The sequence below is a fragment of the Canis lupus genome, chromosome 11 (genome assembly GCF_003254725.2).
Source record: "Canis lupus dingo isolate Sandy chromosome 11, ASM325472v2, whole genome shotgun sequence".
Lineage (NCBI taxonomy): Eukaryota > Metazoa > Chordata > Mammalia > Carnivora > Canidae > Canis > Canis lupus.
The window spans coordinates 50,858,031-50,876,370 of NC_064253.1; the positions used below are offsets into that span (position 1 = coordinate 50,858,031).

At 39.1% G+C, this 18,340-nt stretch overlaps 2 protein-coding genes and 1 non-coding gene across 4 annotated transcripts in view; 2 read left to right on the forward strand and 1 right to left on the reverse strand.

The window, feature by feature from the left end:
* PHF24 (PHD finger protein 24) overlaps positions 1-18,340 on the forward strand; it is a 171,062-nt gene that overhangs the window by 19,135 nt on the left and 133,587 nt on the right. The gene's annotated exons all lie outside the window — the stretch shown is intronic.
* LOC112669358 (proteasome subunit alpha type-1-like) lies at positions 5,255-6,493 on the reverse strand. The gene has a single exon (XM_035697149.2). It carries the CDS (start codon positions 6,472-6,474, stop codon positions 5,683-5,685), a length of 792 nt encoding a protein of 263 aa, XP_035553042.1. The 5' UTR covers positions 6,475-6,493; the 3' UTR covers positions 5,255-5,682.
* LOC125752183 (U6 spliceosomal RNA) lies at positions 14,967-15,073 on the forward strand. Its single transcript, XR_007401047.1, has one exon. It is a non-coding gene; the product is annotated as a U6 spliceosomal RNA (small nuclear RNA).

Here is an 18,340-nt window from a genome sequence, read left to right on the forward strand (position 1 = left end):
TCTGGTCACCTGTCCCCAGAAAACTGAATGTTTAGGGACATAGGACACCTTTTGTGGAAGAGTGGTTGGGACAGAGGACTCTCCACCTCCTCCACCTGTACAGGAGCTATATCTGTGAAGCACACATGAGCTTAGGGAGGGCAGAGTCTGGTTATGGCTTGAGAATGGAGAGCTATGATATTACAGGCATTGGGTGATGGAGAATCAGAAGTATATGAAGGGGCCCATGGCTTATATAGGAGGAAAAGGGCAAGGTGACATTTAAATGCCATTGTGGGAAGCAGGGAGAAATGCCTCCTGGTCTGTGTGGCCTCAAGCTTATGAGTAGGTGGGAAGAGATATAGACACTGCCTTCTATGGAGATACAGTAACAAGATTCATTTATTGAGCTCCTTAAAAGTTGGTTTTCTAGAGATGTTTTTTACCATGTTATAGAATTCTGTCTGTTTGTGGATAGGACTACCTTCAGAGAGGCATTAGTGGCCACTTCCAACTTAAGGTCATAAGCTAGTTGGTGATCATGGTTTGAGTAGAGTATCAACTGATCTACTCTGGATACATGCTGTTTGCCTGAAGGAGGGTTTTTGTTTTTGTTTGTTTGTTTGTTTTTAACTTGGATTTCTTTTAAGATTTTATTTATTTATTCATGAGAGACACACAGAGAGAGGCAGAGACACAGACAGAGGGATGGAGAGCCCGATGTGGGACTCAGTCCCAGGACTCTGGGATCACACCCTGAGCCGAAGGCAGGCGCTCAACCACTGAGCACCCAGGCATTCCTAACTTGGATTTTTGAAACCTTTCAGCAAGTCATCTGTTTTCTAATTCATTCCTGGGCCCAACACTTCTATTCTCTGCCCATTTATTTATACATTTGTTACCTGATTGACTTCTGTGGTTATTGTCATATTTCTCCAACACTGAACTTCTGAATTTCCCTGAGAGTCTTACCCTGCTGACAGCAATCTCACAGCCAAAAATGTCTTTGTGCTCAAAGTCTCTGAAGAGGCTATTTTGGTAACTTCTCCAGAATCCAGTCCTCCACCCGGCTGCCATGGCGAGCCCTCAGTCTGTGCTTATCCTAAGCTTGGAAGTGTCAAGGGTACAAAGACATTTGAGTTATGTTGCCTTCCTGCTCTTGAGGCACTTCACTATCTGGTTACCAAGATAAGACTAATTCACACAAAGCAGAAGCCAATAATCTAGAACAAATAGAATTGCATATCATTTGCAATGTCCAGGTTATAAATATCACATTTCGGAGGAGAGAAATCATAGTAAGGATCAGGATGGTCAGAGAGGGCTCCCGGGTAGAGTGACATAGAGGTTGGGTCTAAAAGTGTAGGCTGTGGGGGAAGGAGCATGTTCCAGATGGGAGAGAAACTTAAGAACGAAACTAGAACACAGAGCAATGGGCCACGGAGTGCATTTGGCAGTGAGAAATGTAGTCTATCTCTAGCAGAGGTGGAGATAGGTGGATTAGAGGGGACATGTGGCAGAAGATTGGGATGAGGTCTCTTGATGAAGGGCCAGTGCATTTAACTGATTTTAATATTTGAAACTGTGTTTTATAAAGTAGGCATACATAGACACTATACAACATTCAATGGGCAGAATAAGGTATGTAGGAAATATGTATGCTCACCCTTGTCTCTCATTTCCCAGCTTTCCTCTCTCGAGTCATTTATTCCTATCAGATTTCTGTGTATCTTTCCAAATGAGTCTAGCATAGCCAAAAATAAATGAATTATGCTTTTCTTCACAAATGGTAGTATGACAGTTTCCCTTTTATTTCGTTTAATAATACACATATATCTTATATGTACCATTAAGTTAACGGCTGTAATGTCTTCCTTGATATAACACAATTCCTCTTTAATTCTTTATTAATAGATATTTAGTTGTTTATAGTCTTTTGCTGTGAATAAAATGCTGACACAACCTTATATTATAAATCTATGTTACACATGTATGAGTATATAGGTAGGGAAAATTTCTGTGAATGAATTGACATTTTAACAATATTAAGCTTTTTGATCCATGGATATGGTATATCTCTCCATTTATTTAGGGTATCTTTAATTTGTCTCAGAAATGTTTTTTTGTACAAGTCTTATACATATTTTGTGAATTTACCCCTATTTAACATTTTATGATACTATTTTTAAAAAAAGGTTTTTATTCATTCATGAGAGACAGAGAGGGCGGGGGGAGAGGGCAGAGATATAGGCAGAGAGAGAGAAGTGGTCTCCCTGCAGGAGCCTGACGTGGGACCTGACCCTAGGACTCCAGGATCACGCCCTGGGCCAAAGGCAGGCGCTCAACCGCTCAGCCACCCAGGTGTCCCTTATGATGCTATTATAAGTGATATTGCTTTTTAATTTTAACTTCTAGTTTTTATTGTTAATATGTAGAAATAGAATTTGTTGTATCATATCCTGCAATCTTGTTAAATTCACAAATAGTTGTAATAGCTTTTTTGAAGTAAATTCTTTAGTATTTCCAAAATGATGATAATGCCTGACAATTTTCACCTCCTTTTCCAATTTGAAAGCCTTTTGTTTCTCTATTTTTACCCTATTGCAGTGACTAAAACATTCAGCATCATGTTGAATGGAAGTGGTGAGAGCAGACATCTTTGCCTTGTTACTGATCTTAGGGGGATAACATTCTTTTTTCTTTCTGCTCCTCAGACTTGTAAATTTCAAAAGTCCTATTTTTACATCTGCTGATTCTTTCTTCTGTCTATACAAATCTGCCATTGAATTCCTCTAGTGAACCTTTCCTTTTACTTATTGTATTTTTTTCAGATTCAGGATTGTTAGTTTTGTTTTTTGTTTGTTTTTTTAATACTTTCTATCATTTAGGGCACCTGGGTGGCTCAGTCAGTTAACCACTGAACTCTTTATCTTAGCTCAGGTCTCTATCTCATGATTGTGAGTTCAAGCCTGCATTGGGTATCACGTGGGTGTGGAGCCTACTTTTTTACAAAATTGGATGTCTTTGTTGATATTTTGTACTTTTTTATTAAGTTTTATTTATTTAAGTAATCTCTACACTCAACATGGGGCTTGAACTCACAACCTTGAGATCAAGGGTTGCAGGTTCTGACTGAGCCAGCCAACAGCCCACATTTTGTTCCTTTATGATTGCCTTTAGTTCTTCATCTATGCTTTCCTTTAGCATATATAATTTTTATTTATTTATTTTTTATATATTTTTATATTTTTTTAATAAATTTATTTTTTATTGGTGTTCAATTTGTCAACATACAGAATAACACCAAGTGCTCATCCCGTCAAGTGCCCACCTCAGTGCCTGCCACCAGTCACCCTCACCCCCTGCCCACCTCCCCTTCCACCACCCCTAGTTCATTTCCCAGAGTTAGGAGTCTTTCATGTTCTGTCTCCCTTTCTGATATTTCCCACTTATTTTTTCTCCTTTCCCCTTTATTCCCTTTCACTATTTTTTATATTCCCCAAATGAATTAGACCATATAATTTTTGTCCTTCTCCGATTGACTTATTTCACTCAGCATAATACCCTCCAGTTCCATCCGTGTCAAAGCAAATGGTTGGTATTTGTCGTTTCTAATGGCTGAGTAATATTCCATTGTATACATAAACCACAACTTCTTTATCCATTCATCTTTCGATGGACACCGAGGCTCCTTCCACAGTTGGGGTATCGTGGACATTGCTGCTATAAACATCAGGGTGCAGGTGTCCCGGCGTTTCATTGCATCTGTATCTTTGGGGTAAATCCCCAACAGTGCAATTGCTGGGTCATAGAGCAGATCTATTTTTAACTCTTTGAGGAACCTCCACACAGTTTTCCAGAGTGGCTGCACCAGTTCACATTCCCACCAACAGTGTAAGAGGGTTCCCTTTACTCCACATCCTCTCCAACATTTGTGGTTTCCTGCCTTGTTAATTTCCCCCATTCTCACTGGTGTGAGGTGGTATCTCATTGTGGTTTTGATTTTATTTCCCTGATGGCAAGTGATGCGGAGCATTTTCTCATGTGCTTGTTGGCCATGTCTATGTCTTCCTCTGTGAGATTTCTGTTCATGTCTTTTGCCCATTTCATGATTGGATTGTTTGTTTCTTTGGTGTTGAGTTTAAGAAGTTCTTTATAGATCTTGGAAACTAGCCCTTTATCTGATACGTCATTTGCAAATATGTTCTCCCATTCTGTAGGTTGTCTTTTAGTTTTGTTGACTGTATCCTTTGCTGTGCAAAAGCTTCTTCAAATTGGCAAAGAAGAAGTTAAACTCTCCCTGTTCGCTGATGACATGATACTCTATATAGAAAACCCAAAAGACTCCACCCCAAGATTGCTAGAATTCATACAGCAATTTGGCAGTGTGACAGGATACAAAATCAATGCGCAGAAGTCAGTGGCATTCTATACACTAACAATGAGACTGAAGAAAGAGAAATTAAGGAGTCAATCCCATGTACAATTGCACCCAAAAGCATAAGATACCTAGGAATAACCCTAACCAAAGAGATAAAGGATCTATATCCTAAAAACTATAGAACACTTCTGAAAGAAATTGAGGAAGACACAAAGAGATGGAAAAATGTTCCATGCTCATGGATTGGAAGAATTAATATTGTGAAAATGACAATGTTACCCAGGATAATTTACACATTTAATGCAATCCCTATCAAAATACTATGGACTTTCTTCAGAGAGTTAGAACAAATTATTTTAAGTTTTTTGTGGAATCAGAAAAGACCCCGAATAGCCAGGGGCAATTTCAAAGGAAAACCATAGGTGGGGGCATCACAATGCCAGATTTCAGGTTGTACTACAAAGCTGTGGTCATCAAGACAGTGTGGTACTGGCACAAAAACAGACACATAGATCAATGGAACAGAATAGAGAATCCAGAAGTGGACCCTCAACTTTATGGTCAACTAATATTTGACAAAGGAGGAAAGACTATCCACTGGAAAAAAGACAGTCTCTTCAATAAATGGTGCTGGGAAAATTGGACATCCACATGCAGAAGAATGAAACTAGACCACTCTCTTGCACCATACACAAAGATAAACTCAAAATGGATGAAAGATCTAAATGTGAGACAAGATTCCATCAAAATCCTAGAGGAGAACACAGGCAACACCCTTTTTGAACTCAGCCACAGTAACTTCTTGCAAGATACATCCACGAAGGCAAAAGAAACAAAAGCAAAAATGAACTATTGGGACTTCCTTTAGCGTATATAAGATGGTTGTTTTTAAAATCTTTGTCTAGTAAGGCTAATGCTTGTGTTCATCTAGGGACAGTTTTGGCCAGTTTATTTTTCCCCTTTACGTCAACTATGCTCTCCTTTTCTTTTTAATCCTTGTAATTTTTTTTTCCACAGGCAGGTGAAACAATTTTATTTCACAGTTGTCTTTAAAACCACAAAGACACTATGTTCTTCATGTAAAAACACTAGTACAGATAACTATACTTTCTAGAAAATGATTATATAGACCCTCTCAAAGAAAAATGCACACCATTATATGGTTCAGACAAGTTACTTGGGAAAAACACATCTGGACCGATTCCTAAAACATACCAGAAGACCACGCTGCATCTTTTGGTTCAAAGTATAGATTACTGTCATCAGTAAGGGCTCCTGCATTCTCACATATTTGATAATACACATATAGACTGGTTTGTGACTTAATGCTCCATTGGTTCATCAGCCTTTTCTGCAGGTTCATCAGCAGGTTGAGTAGGCTGTGCCTTTCTCTGTGGTCTTTCTTCAAGACCTTCCAGGAATGGAGATACATCATCATCATCATAAATCGTAAACTCCAAGTCTTTACCAACAATTCCAATGGAAACATTCTTTGTAGTTAGGTCCTGTTCTGCAGGAAGTGTCTCTCGTAAGGCACGCAGACCATGTTTAACCAGTTCATTCAAATTGCACTCCATAAACCCAGATATATGTCTCTCCAAGTAAGTACAAGCTGATTGAGAATGGGCTCCAATGGACATGGCTCTACAGTCAAAATAGTTGGCAGATGGACAGGTTTGGAAAATGTGAGGGCCCATATCATCATTACCAGCAATAAGCAGTCCAACACCATATGGTCTCCGGACATACCTTTGTGTTGGTATCTGGGTCTTGCTTCCAATTAGAGATACAAGACGAGACACAGGAAGAGGTCTGTCAAATACAAATCTGGAATCCAAACACTCCTGGCGCATAAAATTACATAACAGTCTAGCATCAGCAGTAAGTCCCACAATTGAGATACCAATATGGTTATCAACATGAAGAATTTTCTTCTGATGAGCTGCAAGCTCTGACTGTGCTCTCTTCAATGCAACCAACACTGCATGGGTTTTTGATTTCAGACCAACTGTGGCTGGACCTTGTTTGACAGCTTCCATTGCATATTCAGTTTGATGAATCCTGCCCTGAGGGCTCCAAACAGTGACGTCATTGTCATACTGGTTGCGAAACATGGTTCTGGCATGGGTCCCGGTGCGGCCTCCGGCCTGTAACTTTTTTTTTTTAAAGATTGGGCACTTGTGAAAACAGCCACCTGTCTCAGTCTTTGCAGACTGGCTCTATTCTGGGGCAGTCCTTTTCTAATTAGCTAGAGAGGCTCAGAGCCTAGGGATAAGCAAAATATAAAAATTTAAGGTCTTTTCAGTTCTTTTCACAAGTCTGTCTTGGCCAGGACTGATCATGGCCTTTTTAATTCCCTTAAATATGTGGCTGCTTCTGAATGTCCAAGTCTTTCAAAGAATCTCACTCAGCTTCTCCTTTGGGCTTTTTATGGTCTATTATATGTCCTGCTCAAAATCTTTTGCTCATGAGTTGGTAGTCCCCTTGCAGCTTTCATGAGTAGCAGCTACCTCTTCTTGCTGCATGAACTCCAAATAAGGGGGGATAGATAAGTCCTTCAGGCAGCCCCCACATAGGTTCAAATGTTCAAATATGGTCTGTTCTGCTCTGTTTGGTTTAAGGAAGGGAATTGGGAATTGGGCTGCCACTCTGTCTAGACCAAAACCTCACCACACTGGGGAAGGGGTGGAGCAAAGGCAAGTAAACACGAAATAAATTTTCCTACTATTTTTAATATGTATTTTTTATTGTACATTTGCTTGGTCGCTATAGACCTTTGACTACTTTCCATGGCTCATATAAGGTTATTATAGTTGTTAGTTTCTGGACTTTTTAAATGTTTCCATGGGAGAGTGAGGACTTGGAGCTTCCTAGTCCACCTTTTTTCTACAAATATTGTTGAGCTGTGTTTTGTAATTCATTAAGTTACTTGGAACAGTTTGATGCTTTCAGGTGTTCCTTATAAACTTTATTAGGCAGATCCTACCAACGTTTAGTCCAAGATTAATTTTTACTTAATGTTGAGTCAAGGCCTTGTTTATACTCCATCCAATGTCCCATTTATTTTGATGTTTTCTACTCTCTGTTGGAATAAATACTTTTTCTACCTCTGTGTGATCTCTGGGCATTATGCTTTTATATCTTAGGAATTTTAAAAAAGTCCTATCTCAGGTACTTTTCTTACATGCATATACTGACTAGTCCCTTGTGAACACTTGAGGGAGACCTTCTTCAGATCTTAAGAGTTCTCTCTCTGTCCAGCACTTTCTTTTCAGATACGATGCCATGGCCATCTCTAACACCCAGCTCCATCTCCTCAACTCATAGACTGTCAAGTTCTACTTGGGTTCCTCCTTACTATGCCACAACGTGGGAACTTTGTCCAGGCCATAAGCTGACACAACTGTAGAGCTCACCTCATTGATTTCCTATCTCTCAGTGATCTCTATCATTTGTTGCTTGATGTCTAATGTCTTAAGAGTTATTGTTTATTTTGTCTAGTTCTGTAGTTGCTATAGATAGTAGGGTAAATGTGGGCCCTGTTACTCCATCTTGACCAAAAGTGAGAGTCTCGACAGAGTTGTAAAGTTTTCTTTCTATGGTTCTTGCTTTATTTTAATTAGGGCTTATTCCTATGTTTTATTTTATTTTTGCTATTAGAAATAAGTGCTATTCAGTTCTATTTACTAACTTCATAAACAGGATTAAAAATGTCAGTTTAAAAAAAAAATGTCAGTTTATTTCCTTTGGCTTCTGTTATCTGAACACAATTTTATATCTTTCAGTCTAATTTTTATTCCTCTTTTTTCCTTGTCTAATTATGTTGGCTTGCACAGAGTTGTCCTGCTCCTACTTTATTTTTTTAAAAAATATTTTATCTAGTTATTCATGAGAGACATAGAGAGAGGCAGAGACATAGGCAGAGGGAGAAGCAGGCTCCCTGTGGGGATCCCGATGCAGGACTGGATCCTAGAACTGTGGGATCACGCCCTGAGCTGAAGGCAGATGCTCAACTGCTGAGCCATCCAGGTGTCCCGACCTGCTCCTACTTTAATGAGAAGGTAGATGTTGATGATTTTTGCAAGAAGATTTTTAAAGATTGTTAAAGAAGATGTGATATATATGTATATCTCTTTCTTTACAGATACTATGCATACATTTTTTAATATTACTCAGACATAAGAAAGGAATGAAATCTTGCCAACTACAGTGACATTGATGGAGCTAGAGGGTATTATCCTATGCAAAATAAGTCAGTCAGAGAAAGACAAATACCATATGATTTCACTCATACATGGAACTTAAGAAACAAAACAAACATGATAGGGGAAAAAGGAGTGAGAGGCAAACCAAAAAACAGATTCTTAACTACAGACATCAAACAGATGGTTACTAGAGGGGAGGTGGATGAGAAGATGAGTTAAAAAGATGATGGGGAATAAGGAGTGTGCTTGTGGTGAGCACTAGGTGTTGTATGTAAGTGTTGAATCACTAAATTGTACACCTGAAACTAATATTACACTGTGTATTTACTAACTGGAATTTAAATAAAAACTTTAAAAATTAAAAAAATTGCGCGTGTGTATGTGTGTGTGTTGAGAATGTGAGTGTATAATCATGTTAAGGATTCTATTTTATATGCAATTTTTATAAAGAATAGTTGTTGAATCCGCTTCAGATAATGATGGAGTAACCGAACTACATTATGCCTCCAATTGTAAGGAAGTACAAAATGAGACCAAATACATGCACAAGTTGTGTGGACAGTAGCACAGTGGACTTTGATCTTTTAGACAGGAGAAACACACGAGTAAAGCTTCAAAATTGCCCCAGGATTCTGTCTGGAGTCACCCTGTGGACTATTGTAGAGAAAGGTGAGACCCAAACAGAGCACAGTTGTATTGCTATGCTCTGGAAGTAGAGTTAAGCATTTCTGGCTTTTTTTTTTTTTTTAAGATTTTATTTATCCATGAGAGACCGAGAGAGAGAGGCAGAGACAGAGGCAGAGGGAGAAGCAGGCTCCATGCACGGAGCCTAACATGGGACTCGATCCAGGGTCTCCAGGATCAGGCCCTGGGCTGAAGGCGGCGCTAATCCACTGACCCACCCAGGGTGCCCCATTTCTGGCTTTTGAGCTTTTCTGTAGCTGTGCAGAAAAGGAGAACTGGGAAGATGTACAATGTGCCCTTTATGTTTCTGGTTGAATGATAATTTGCACATGTACAGAAGAAGATTCTGTACAATCTAGTTAAGGACAGCTGCTAGAGAGCTGTGAGCTGAATTGAATTTCAGGAGGTTTCACTGTTGTGTTAGACATAGGAGTCCAGTGGACCAAGATGGAGAGAACTCACTGAACATCATAGACACTCAATTGTCCTTCCAGAAAGGCCACTCTGTAGGATAGGACTACTCTAGACTGCAGACTGGCTAGATAAGGGCCACTCTAGTCCCATCCTAACAAAGGTTGGCACAGCTTTTGAAAAAAAAGTGTTATTGATCTGCTAGTAAATTAACTGTGTGCCAGAACAAACCTCAATATTTTCTAAATGTGAGGCTGAGGTACAGAAGTTACAAGATTATCCTTGAACATCTTCTTGTGGATAAAGTATAGAAGTGCTCAAAGAATCATGAAGACATATCACAAGGGCACAGCGGCCAACTTAAAGAGGCTGCCACTGGGCAAGTGTGGGACAATTTGAGCATCAAAATTGTGGTAATAATAAATTATAACATATTGAATTAAATAAGAATTAGTTCTTACTGATATAAATATGAGAGGGAGGAAAGTTCCTTATAGAAGATTGTCAACTTATATAGAAGGAATGATAATGTTAGAAAGTCTATAATGATTGCCACGACTAGTATGTGAAAGTTTGAGGAAGAACAGAATATTTTCATAGATTCAGAGTATCTTCTCACTAGTTAAGGCACCACCTTAACCAAACCAATCATTATCAGTATTGGGACAAATAAAATCATATGCCCCCTGATATAATGCACTAAGAAGAACACAGTATCACTTCTGTTGTAGAACGGTCAAGAGTGCAAAACTTGAAACACTGGACAAATGGAGGGACAGTCTTCCAAATAACTGTATTCTTCCAACAATAAGAGACAAGACAACTGGGATCCCTGGGTGGCGCAGTGGTTTGGCGCCTGCCTTTGGCCCAGGGCACGATCCTGGAGATCCGGGATCGAATCCCACATTGGGCTCCCGGTGCATGGAGCCTGCTTCTCCCTCTGCCTGTGTCTCTGTGCCTCTCTCTCTCTGTGACTATCATAAATAAATAAAAATAAAATAAAGATTTAAAAAAAAAAAAAAAGAGACAAGACAACTGAATGTAATGCATGAGGGAAAAGCCAGCTATAAAGGACATTAGGGGAGTAACACTGTCAGTTTTACTCTTTAGAAATTACTTTATTTGCTTTTTTGGGGGAAAGATTTTAGGGGAGCAAGCATAGAACAAGGATCATTAAGATACCATTGTCTAGCTCCAGACTATTAGGTTGCTCTACGTAGTTCCAGCTGGACATGGTCGGATTTTAGATGGACTTTTTAGCAGTAGACTTGGTAAGAAGTTGTGTATTTTGGAGACACATCTACTGGTGGATTGAATGTTGGGTGTGAAGGTAAAAATATAGATTTAAGGAGGAGCCTGGGTGGCTCAGTTGGTTAAGTGTCCAACTCTTGGTTTCGGCTCAGTCATGATCTTATGGGTTGTGAGAAAGACCCGTAGCAGGAAGTCTTCTTGGGGATTCTTTCCCTCTGCCCCTCCCCCCACTGCGTGCACTCTTTCTCTCTCTTTCTCTCCCCCCCTCAAAATAAATGAGTCTTTAAAAAATAATTAAGGAAAATCTCTAGGTTATTATTGGCTTGGGGAATTGGATGGGTGGTGCTATTTAATGATAAGGTAAAGGCTTGGGGACTATGGATTTTGGGGAATGGGGGATGAATATTCACATTTGGCTCTATTATGTTGGAGGTGTGTATTACTCATTTAAGCAGAAATGTCATATGAGGAATTGGATTTACAGGTCTAGAAGTCAGGGTGTAGATCTCACCTAGAAATGTAAAGTAAAAATCAGTATCTAGGCATAATTGAAGTTATGTTACGTGGCCAGATAAAATCTTGGAGAGAGTATAACCAGAAAAGAACAGAATTAAGCAGGCTAAACAGAGATCTGGTAGAGGAAGAAGGGCCAGCAAAGGAAATCAGAAGGAACAGACAGTGTGTTTGAGGAAAAAAGGGAGTGTGTTTAGTCATTGAATTGGAGTTCATAAGCCAAAGAAAGGAAACAATCAATCAAATCAATCAAATGGACAAATAAAGTATGCCATATCCATAAGGTGAAATACTATTTAGCAAATAGGGGATCCCTGGGTGGCTCAGCCTTTGGCCCAGGGCATGATCCTGGAGTCCCGGGATCAAGTCCCACAAGGCTCCCTGCATGGAGCCTGCTTCTCCCTCTGCCTGTGTCTCTGCCTCTCCATCTCTCTGTATCTCTCATGAATAAATAAAATCTTTAAAAAAATTATTTAGCAAATAAAGTACTGACTGATATATGCTACAATGTAGGTGACCTGTCAAAAACATGCTAAGTGAAGAAGCCAGTCACAAAAGACCACATATTGTAGTTTTACAATACATTTCACAACATAGTACTCCATTTATATGAAATGCCCAGGAAAGGCAAATATAGACAGATATTATGTTAATTTTTCAGGTCCTTTGGGCAGTGAGGGGAAGTAAGAGGTGAGGATGGGATATGCTAATGGTTATAAAGTTTCTTACTGGAGGGACAGCTGGGTGGTTCAGCTGTTGGGTTCTGCCTTTGGCTCAGGGTGTGATCCTGGAGTCGCAGGATCAAGTCCTGCATCAGGCTCCCTCCATGGAACCTGCTTCTACCTCTGCCTCTATCTCTGCCTCTCTCTCTGTGTATCTCTCATGAATAGATAAATAAAAGCTTAACAACAACAACAACAACAACAAAGTTTCTTATTGGTGTAATGAAAAAAGTCTGAAGTTGATTATGATGATGGTGACACAACTCTGCAAACAGACTATGCCCCACTAAATTGTAAACTTTAAATGAGTATGATATATGCATTATATCTTGATAAAGTTAGAATTTTTTAAAATGTGAAATAAAGATTTTAGACATAAAAAGCTGAAAGAATTCATCACCCTACAAAAAATTTTAAAGGAAATCATTCAGGCAGAAGGAAAATGACAGAAGATGGAAATAAGAATTATAAAAAAGTAATGACGAGAACTACCTGGGTGGCTCAGCAGTTGAGCCTCTTCCTTTGGCTCAGGGCGTGGTCCCTGGTCGGGGGATTGAGTCCTGCATCAGGCTCTGGGCAGGGAGCCTGCTTCTTCCTCTGCCGTGTCCCTGCCGCTCTTTCTGTGTCTCTCATGAATAAATAAATAAAACCTTAAAAAAAAAAAACTACAAATGATTAGAATGCAGGTAAACATATATTTTCCTATTATTCATGTCTCTTTAAAGATAAATGACTGAACAGAAATAACAATAATGTGCATTTAAAATATATGTATAAGTAAAATATATGACAATAAGCCATAAAGGCATAGAGTGGAGAAATAGAAATATATTATTATAAATTTCTCATATTATATATGAAATGTATTAGTGACACTTGAAGGTAGTTGGTAATATGTTTAATACTTAAACCATAAACCCTAGTATAACAACCAAAATAACAAAAACAAATAATTATAGAAAATCAAATGAGATCAAATGGGTCACAGAAAACACTGAATTCAAAAGAAGGCAGAAGTAAAGAGGAAAAAATGAAACAAAGAACACTGAAAATGAATAGTAGGATGATAAGCTGAAACCCAACTATGTCAATAATAATAATAAAAATAGGAAGGCAGAGGTTGAGTAATGAAAAAGCAAGACTGAATTGTATGCTGCCCATAAGAAGCAAATTTCAAATATAAAGACAAATCTGCTAAAAGGATAGAAAAAAGATAAAGCATGCTAATTCTAATAAAAAGAAAGCTGCAGTGGCCATATTAATCTTAGGCGAAGATTTCACAGCAAAGAGTAGGAACACAGATAAAAGTCATTTTATAGTGATAAATGGGTTAATTAATCAAGAGAACGTAACAGTCCTAAACATTTTTGCTCCGAATAACACAGCTTCACAGAAAGTAAAAAAGGACTGAGGAGAAATAAATCTATCGTATTCAGAGATTTCAAGAACCATTTCTCAATAACTGATAGAAAAAGTAAAAGAAAGTCAGTAAAATATAAAAGGCTTGAACAATGCCTCAATTTATATTAATTATATGTTAATTTATATTAACTTAATATAAATGTCCTTCATAAGAATATTTCACCCTGTAACAGCAGAATATACATGTTCTTCACATGCACATGAAACATTGCATTGTCATAATGTAAATATCAATAAATTTAAAAGAATTCAAGTTATACAAAATGTGTTCTCTGACTGAAATGGAATTAAATTAGAAATTCAATTACAGAAATACATCTGGAAAAGCACCAAATATTTGGAAACAAAATAAGACATTTCTAAATAAAGGAAAAATCTAAAGGGCAATTAAAAGTATTTTAAAATATATTCTGGATAAAAAGGAGAATAAAATTTGTAGGGTGCAGGGAGAAATGTATAGTACTAACTAGATCTATGCAAAACCCCTCTCCCATCAACAATTTCAGGTTCTACATTAGAAACAAGATAAAAAGGGGAGGATCCCGGGGTGGCTCAGCGGTTTAGCGCCTGCCTTTGGCCCAGGGCGCGAACATGGAGTCCCGGGATGGAGTCCCATGTTGGGCTCCCTGCATGGAGCCTGCTTCTCCCTCTGCCTGTGTCTCTGCCTCTCTCTCTCTCTCTCTGTCTGTCTCTCAGGAATAAATAAATAAATAAATAAATAAATAAATAAATAAATAAATGTTTTTTAAAATAAACAAAATAAAAAGAGCAAATAAAATTCAAAGCAAGCAAAAGGAAGGAAATAATAAATATGAGAAATCTATAAAATGGAAAAGAGATACAACAGAGAAAATGGATAATTCCAAAAGCTGTTGCTTTGAGAAATTAATAAAATTGATAAACTCTAGCCAGACTTATCAGGAAAAATAGAGGGTTGAAATTACCAATATAAGGAATGAGAGAGGTGACTGTACCACCAATCTTACAGATAGCAAAAGAAGAACAAGAGGCTATTATGAACAACTTTATGCCAATAAATTCAACAACTTAGATGAAAACGACAAATTTCTTACAAAATGCAAACTATCAAGACTTTCTTGAAAAGAAATAAACAAGTAGACCTATAGTTATAAAGGAAATAGAATTTTTAGTCAAAGACCTTCCCAAAAATAAATCTCCAGGTCCAGGTGTCTTCATTGGTTTAATTCTTCCAAACATTTAAGAAAAAAAGAATACCAATTTTCCATAAACTCTTTTAGAGTAAAATTGAAGAGGAGGGGATATTTACCAACTTGTTCCATGAGGCCAGCACCACCTTGATGACAAAACCAGATAAGTCATTACAAGAAATAAAAGTACAGATAAATATCCCTCACGAGCATAGATAGAAAACTTTTAGTGCTCGCTTCGGCAGCACATATACTAAAATTGGAACGATACAGAGAAGATTACCATGGCCCCTGCGCAAGGATGACATGCAAATTCGTGAAGCGTTCCATATTTTTGGGCCCCCGGTGCATGGAGCCTGCTTCTCCCTCTGCCTGTGTCTCTGCCTCTCTCTCTCTCTCTCTCTGTGACTATCATGAATAAATAAATAAAAATTAAAAAAAAAAAAGAAAACTTTTATACAAAATTTAGGCAAATTGAAACAAAAAAAAAATAAAATAAAAAGGATAATACATCATGACCAAGTGGGGTTATCCCAGGAATGCAGAATTGGCTTAAAAGTGAAAAATCAATTGGTGTAAGTCATCATATTATCAAACTAAAGAAAAACAATTTGATCATCTCAATAGATGTAGAAAAGATATCTGACAAAATACAAGATGCCTTCCTGATTTTTTAAGTTCACAAACTAGAAAAGAATTCCTCCAGCTAATAAAGGTCATCTATGAACACCCCACAGCTAAGATCATAGTTAATGATGAAAGACTAGATGCATATTTGCTAAGATTAAAAACAATTCAAGGATATCTACTCTTAGAACTTCTGTTCAGCATTGTGCTAGAGGTTCTAGCCAGTGCTATGAGGCAAGGACAAGAACTAAAAGGATGAGCACTGGGTGTTATTCTATATGTTGGCAAATTGAACACCAATAAAAATAAATTTATAAAAAAATAATAAAAAAAATAAAAAATTAAAAGTAAAAAAAGTTCAAAAGAATAAAAAAGAACTAAAAGGCATCTAGTTAGAAATAAAGAAAGAAAGTTGCCTTTATTCACAGATGACATGCTCATCTCTAGAAAATCCTGTGGAATCTGCAAAACAAAAATGCTATTAGAACTGGAAGTGAAAAAAAAAGAACTGGAAGTGAATTTAGCAAGGCTGTAAGATATAAAGCTGGTGTATAAATTCAACTGTACTTCTGTATACTCATTGTGAACAACTGGACATAGAAATTTTAAAAAACAATACCATTGAAAATAGCATAAAAACATGAAATAGGGATAAACTTCTAGCAAAAATGTGCAAGGCCAATGCACTTCAGCTGTAAAACACTGCTGAGAGAAATTGAGACCTTAAAAAAATGAAGAGATATACCTGTGCATCAGTCAGAATACTCAATATTATTATGATGTCACCTCTCCACTTTTGAGAAATTGACGTGCTCATTTAAAAATTCCTGTGGAAATAGGGGATCCCTGGGTGGCTCAGTGGTTTGGCGCCTGCCTTTGGCCCAGGGCACGATCCTGGAGTCCTGGGATCGAGTCCCGCATGGGGCTCCCAGCATGGAGACTGGTTCTCCCTCTGCCTGTGTCTCTGCCTCTCTCTCTCTCTCTCTCTCTCTCTATCATAAATAAAGAAATAAATCTTCAAAAAAAAGTCTTGTGGAAATACACAGGACTCAATAGCCAAAACAATTTGCAAAAGAATAAAGTTCGAGGATTAATACCAAATTACTTCAAGACTTAACATGAAACGACAGAAATTAGGACAATGTGGTATCAGTATAAATATAGACAAGTAGATGGATGGAACAGGATAGAGAGTGGAGATATAGACCCACTCATGTATGGACAGCCAGCTGATTTCCAACAAAGGAGAAAGTCTTTTCAACAAATGGGGTGCTGGAACATCCAAGATGAATTTCAATTCCTACTTCACACCATACATAAAAACTTACTCAAAATGAGTGGCAGATCAAATGTAAAGCCTAACTGAGGTGGGCACTTGACAGGATGAGCACTGGTTGTTATTCTATATGTTGGCAAATTGAACACCAATAAAAAATAAATTTATAATAAAAAAACAAATGTAAAGCCTAAAACTATAATATTTATAGGGAGGAGGGGCAAGATGGCGGAAGAGTAGAATCTCCAAGTCACCTGTCCCCACCAAATTACCTAGATAACTTTCAAATCATCCTGAAAACCTACATATTCGGCTTGAGATTTAAAGAGAGAACAGCTGGAATGCTACAGTAAAAAGAGTTCACGCTACTATCAAGGTAGGAATACGGAGGAGAAAAGAAATAAAGAAACAAAAGGCATCCAAGGGGGAGGAGCCCCCCGAGGAGCCGGGCTAAGGCCGAGGCGAGTGTCCCCAGGACAGGAGAGCCCCGTCCCGGAGACCCAGGAGCTGCACCAACCTTCCCGGAAAGGCGCTTGCAGGGAGTTGGAGCAGGATCCCAGGAGGGGCAGGGATGCCCTCAGGCTCCCGGGGGTACTAACAGAGCACCTACGCCCCGGGGAGAGCGCCCCACAACCCGCGGCCGAGCTCCCTAAAGGGCTGCAGGCACGCCCTGCGGGGCCGGAAAACAGCTCGAGGGGGCTCAGGCGGCGGCTCCGTGCGGAGAGGGCTGCGTGGCTCGGGAGCGCGATTCCAGTAGCGCAGGCCCGGGAGCTCAGGGCACCGGGGACACAGCCCAAGATCCGGCGCTCCCCCCAGGACAAGCAGAGGCCGGGATGGCACAGGACAGCAAGGACGCTCCAGCCTCCGGCGGCCTGGAGCTGAGCAGATCAGCGGCCCCCGCCCCCGGAGCATCCAGGCCCCTGCCGACTGAGAACTCTATAGTTACTGCAGGAGCCAATTCCAGGGCGGAGAGCTGGCCGCTGCTACTGTTGTTGTTCCTCCTGGGGCCTCACAGGATTAACAACCCCCACTGAGCTTCACAGTGGCCTCAAGGATAAACAGGTTAAGCGACTTTCAAGGAGCTCTGCACCAGGATGGGGGCTGAGCAGCTCTCCCAAGTGCTCACACCTGAAAATCAGCACAGCAGGCCCCTCCCCCAGAAGACCAGCTAGAAAACAAATTACTGACCAAGCAGCACTGGAAAATTCCAGGGGAAGTCGAGGGATTTACAGTATACAGAATCAGAGGATACTCCCCCGTGTTTTTTGTTTGTTTGTTTGTTTGCTTGCTTCTCTCCCCCTTTTTTTCTTTTCTTCTCTTCCTTTTTTTTTTCCTTCTTTCTTTTTCTTTTTATTTTCTTCTTTCTCTTCCCTCTTTTTCTCCTTTTCCCAATACAACTTGTTTTTGGCCACTCAGCACTGAACAAAATGACTAGAAGGAAAAACTCACCTCAAAAGAAAGAATCAGAAACAGTCCTCTTGCCCACAGAGTTACAAAATTTGGATTACAATTCAATGTCAGAAGCCAATTCAGAAGCACAATTATAAAGCTACTGGTGGCTCTAGAAAAAAGCATAAAGGACTCAAGAGACTTCATGCCTGCAGAATTCAGCTCTCATCAGGCAGAAAATAAAAATCAATTAAATGAGATGCAATCCAAACTAGAAGTCCTAATGACAAGGGTTAACGAAGTAGAAGAAC

Bases quoted from the DNA above. Each gene is read 5' to 3' on its own strand.
- LOC112669358 (XM_035697149.2), bottom strand. From the start codon at position 6,474: ATGTTTCGCAACCAGTATGACAATGACGTCACTGTTTGGAGCCCTCAG.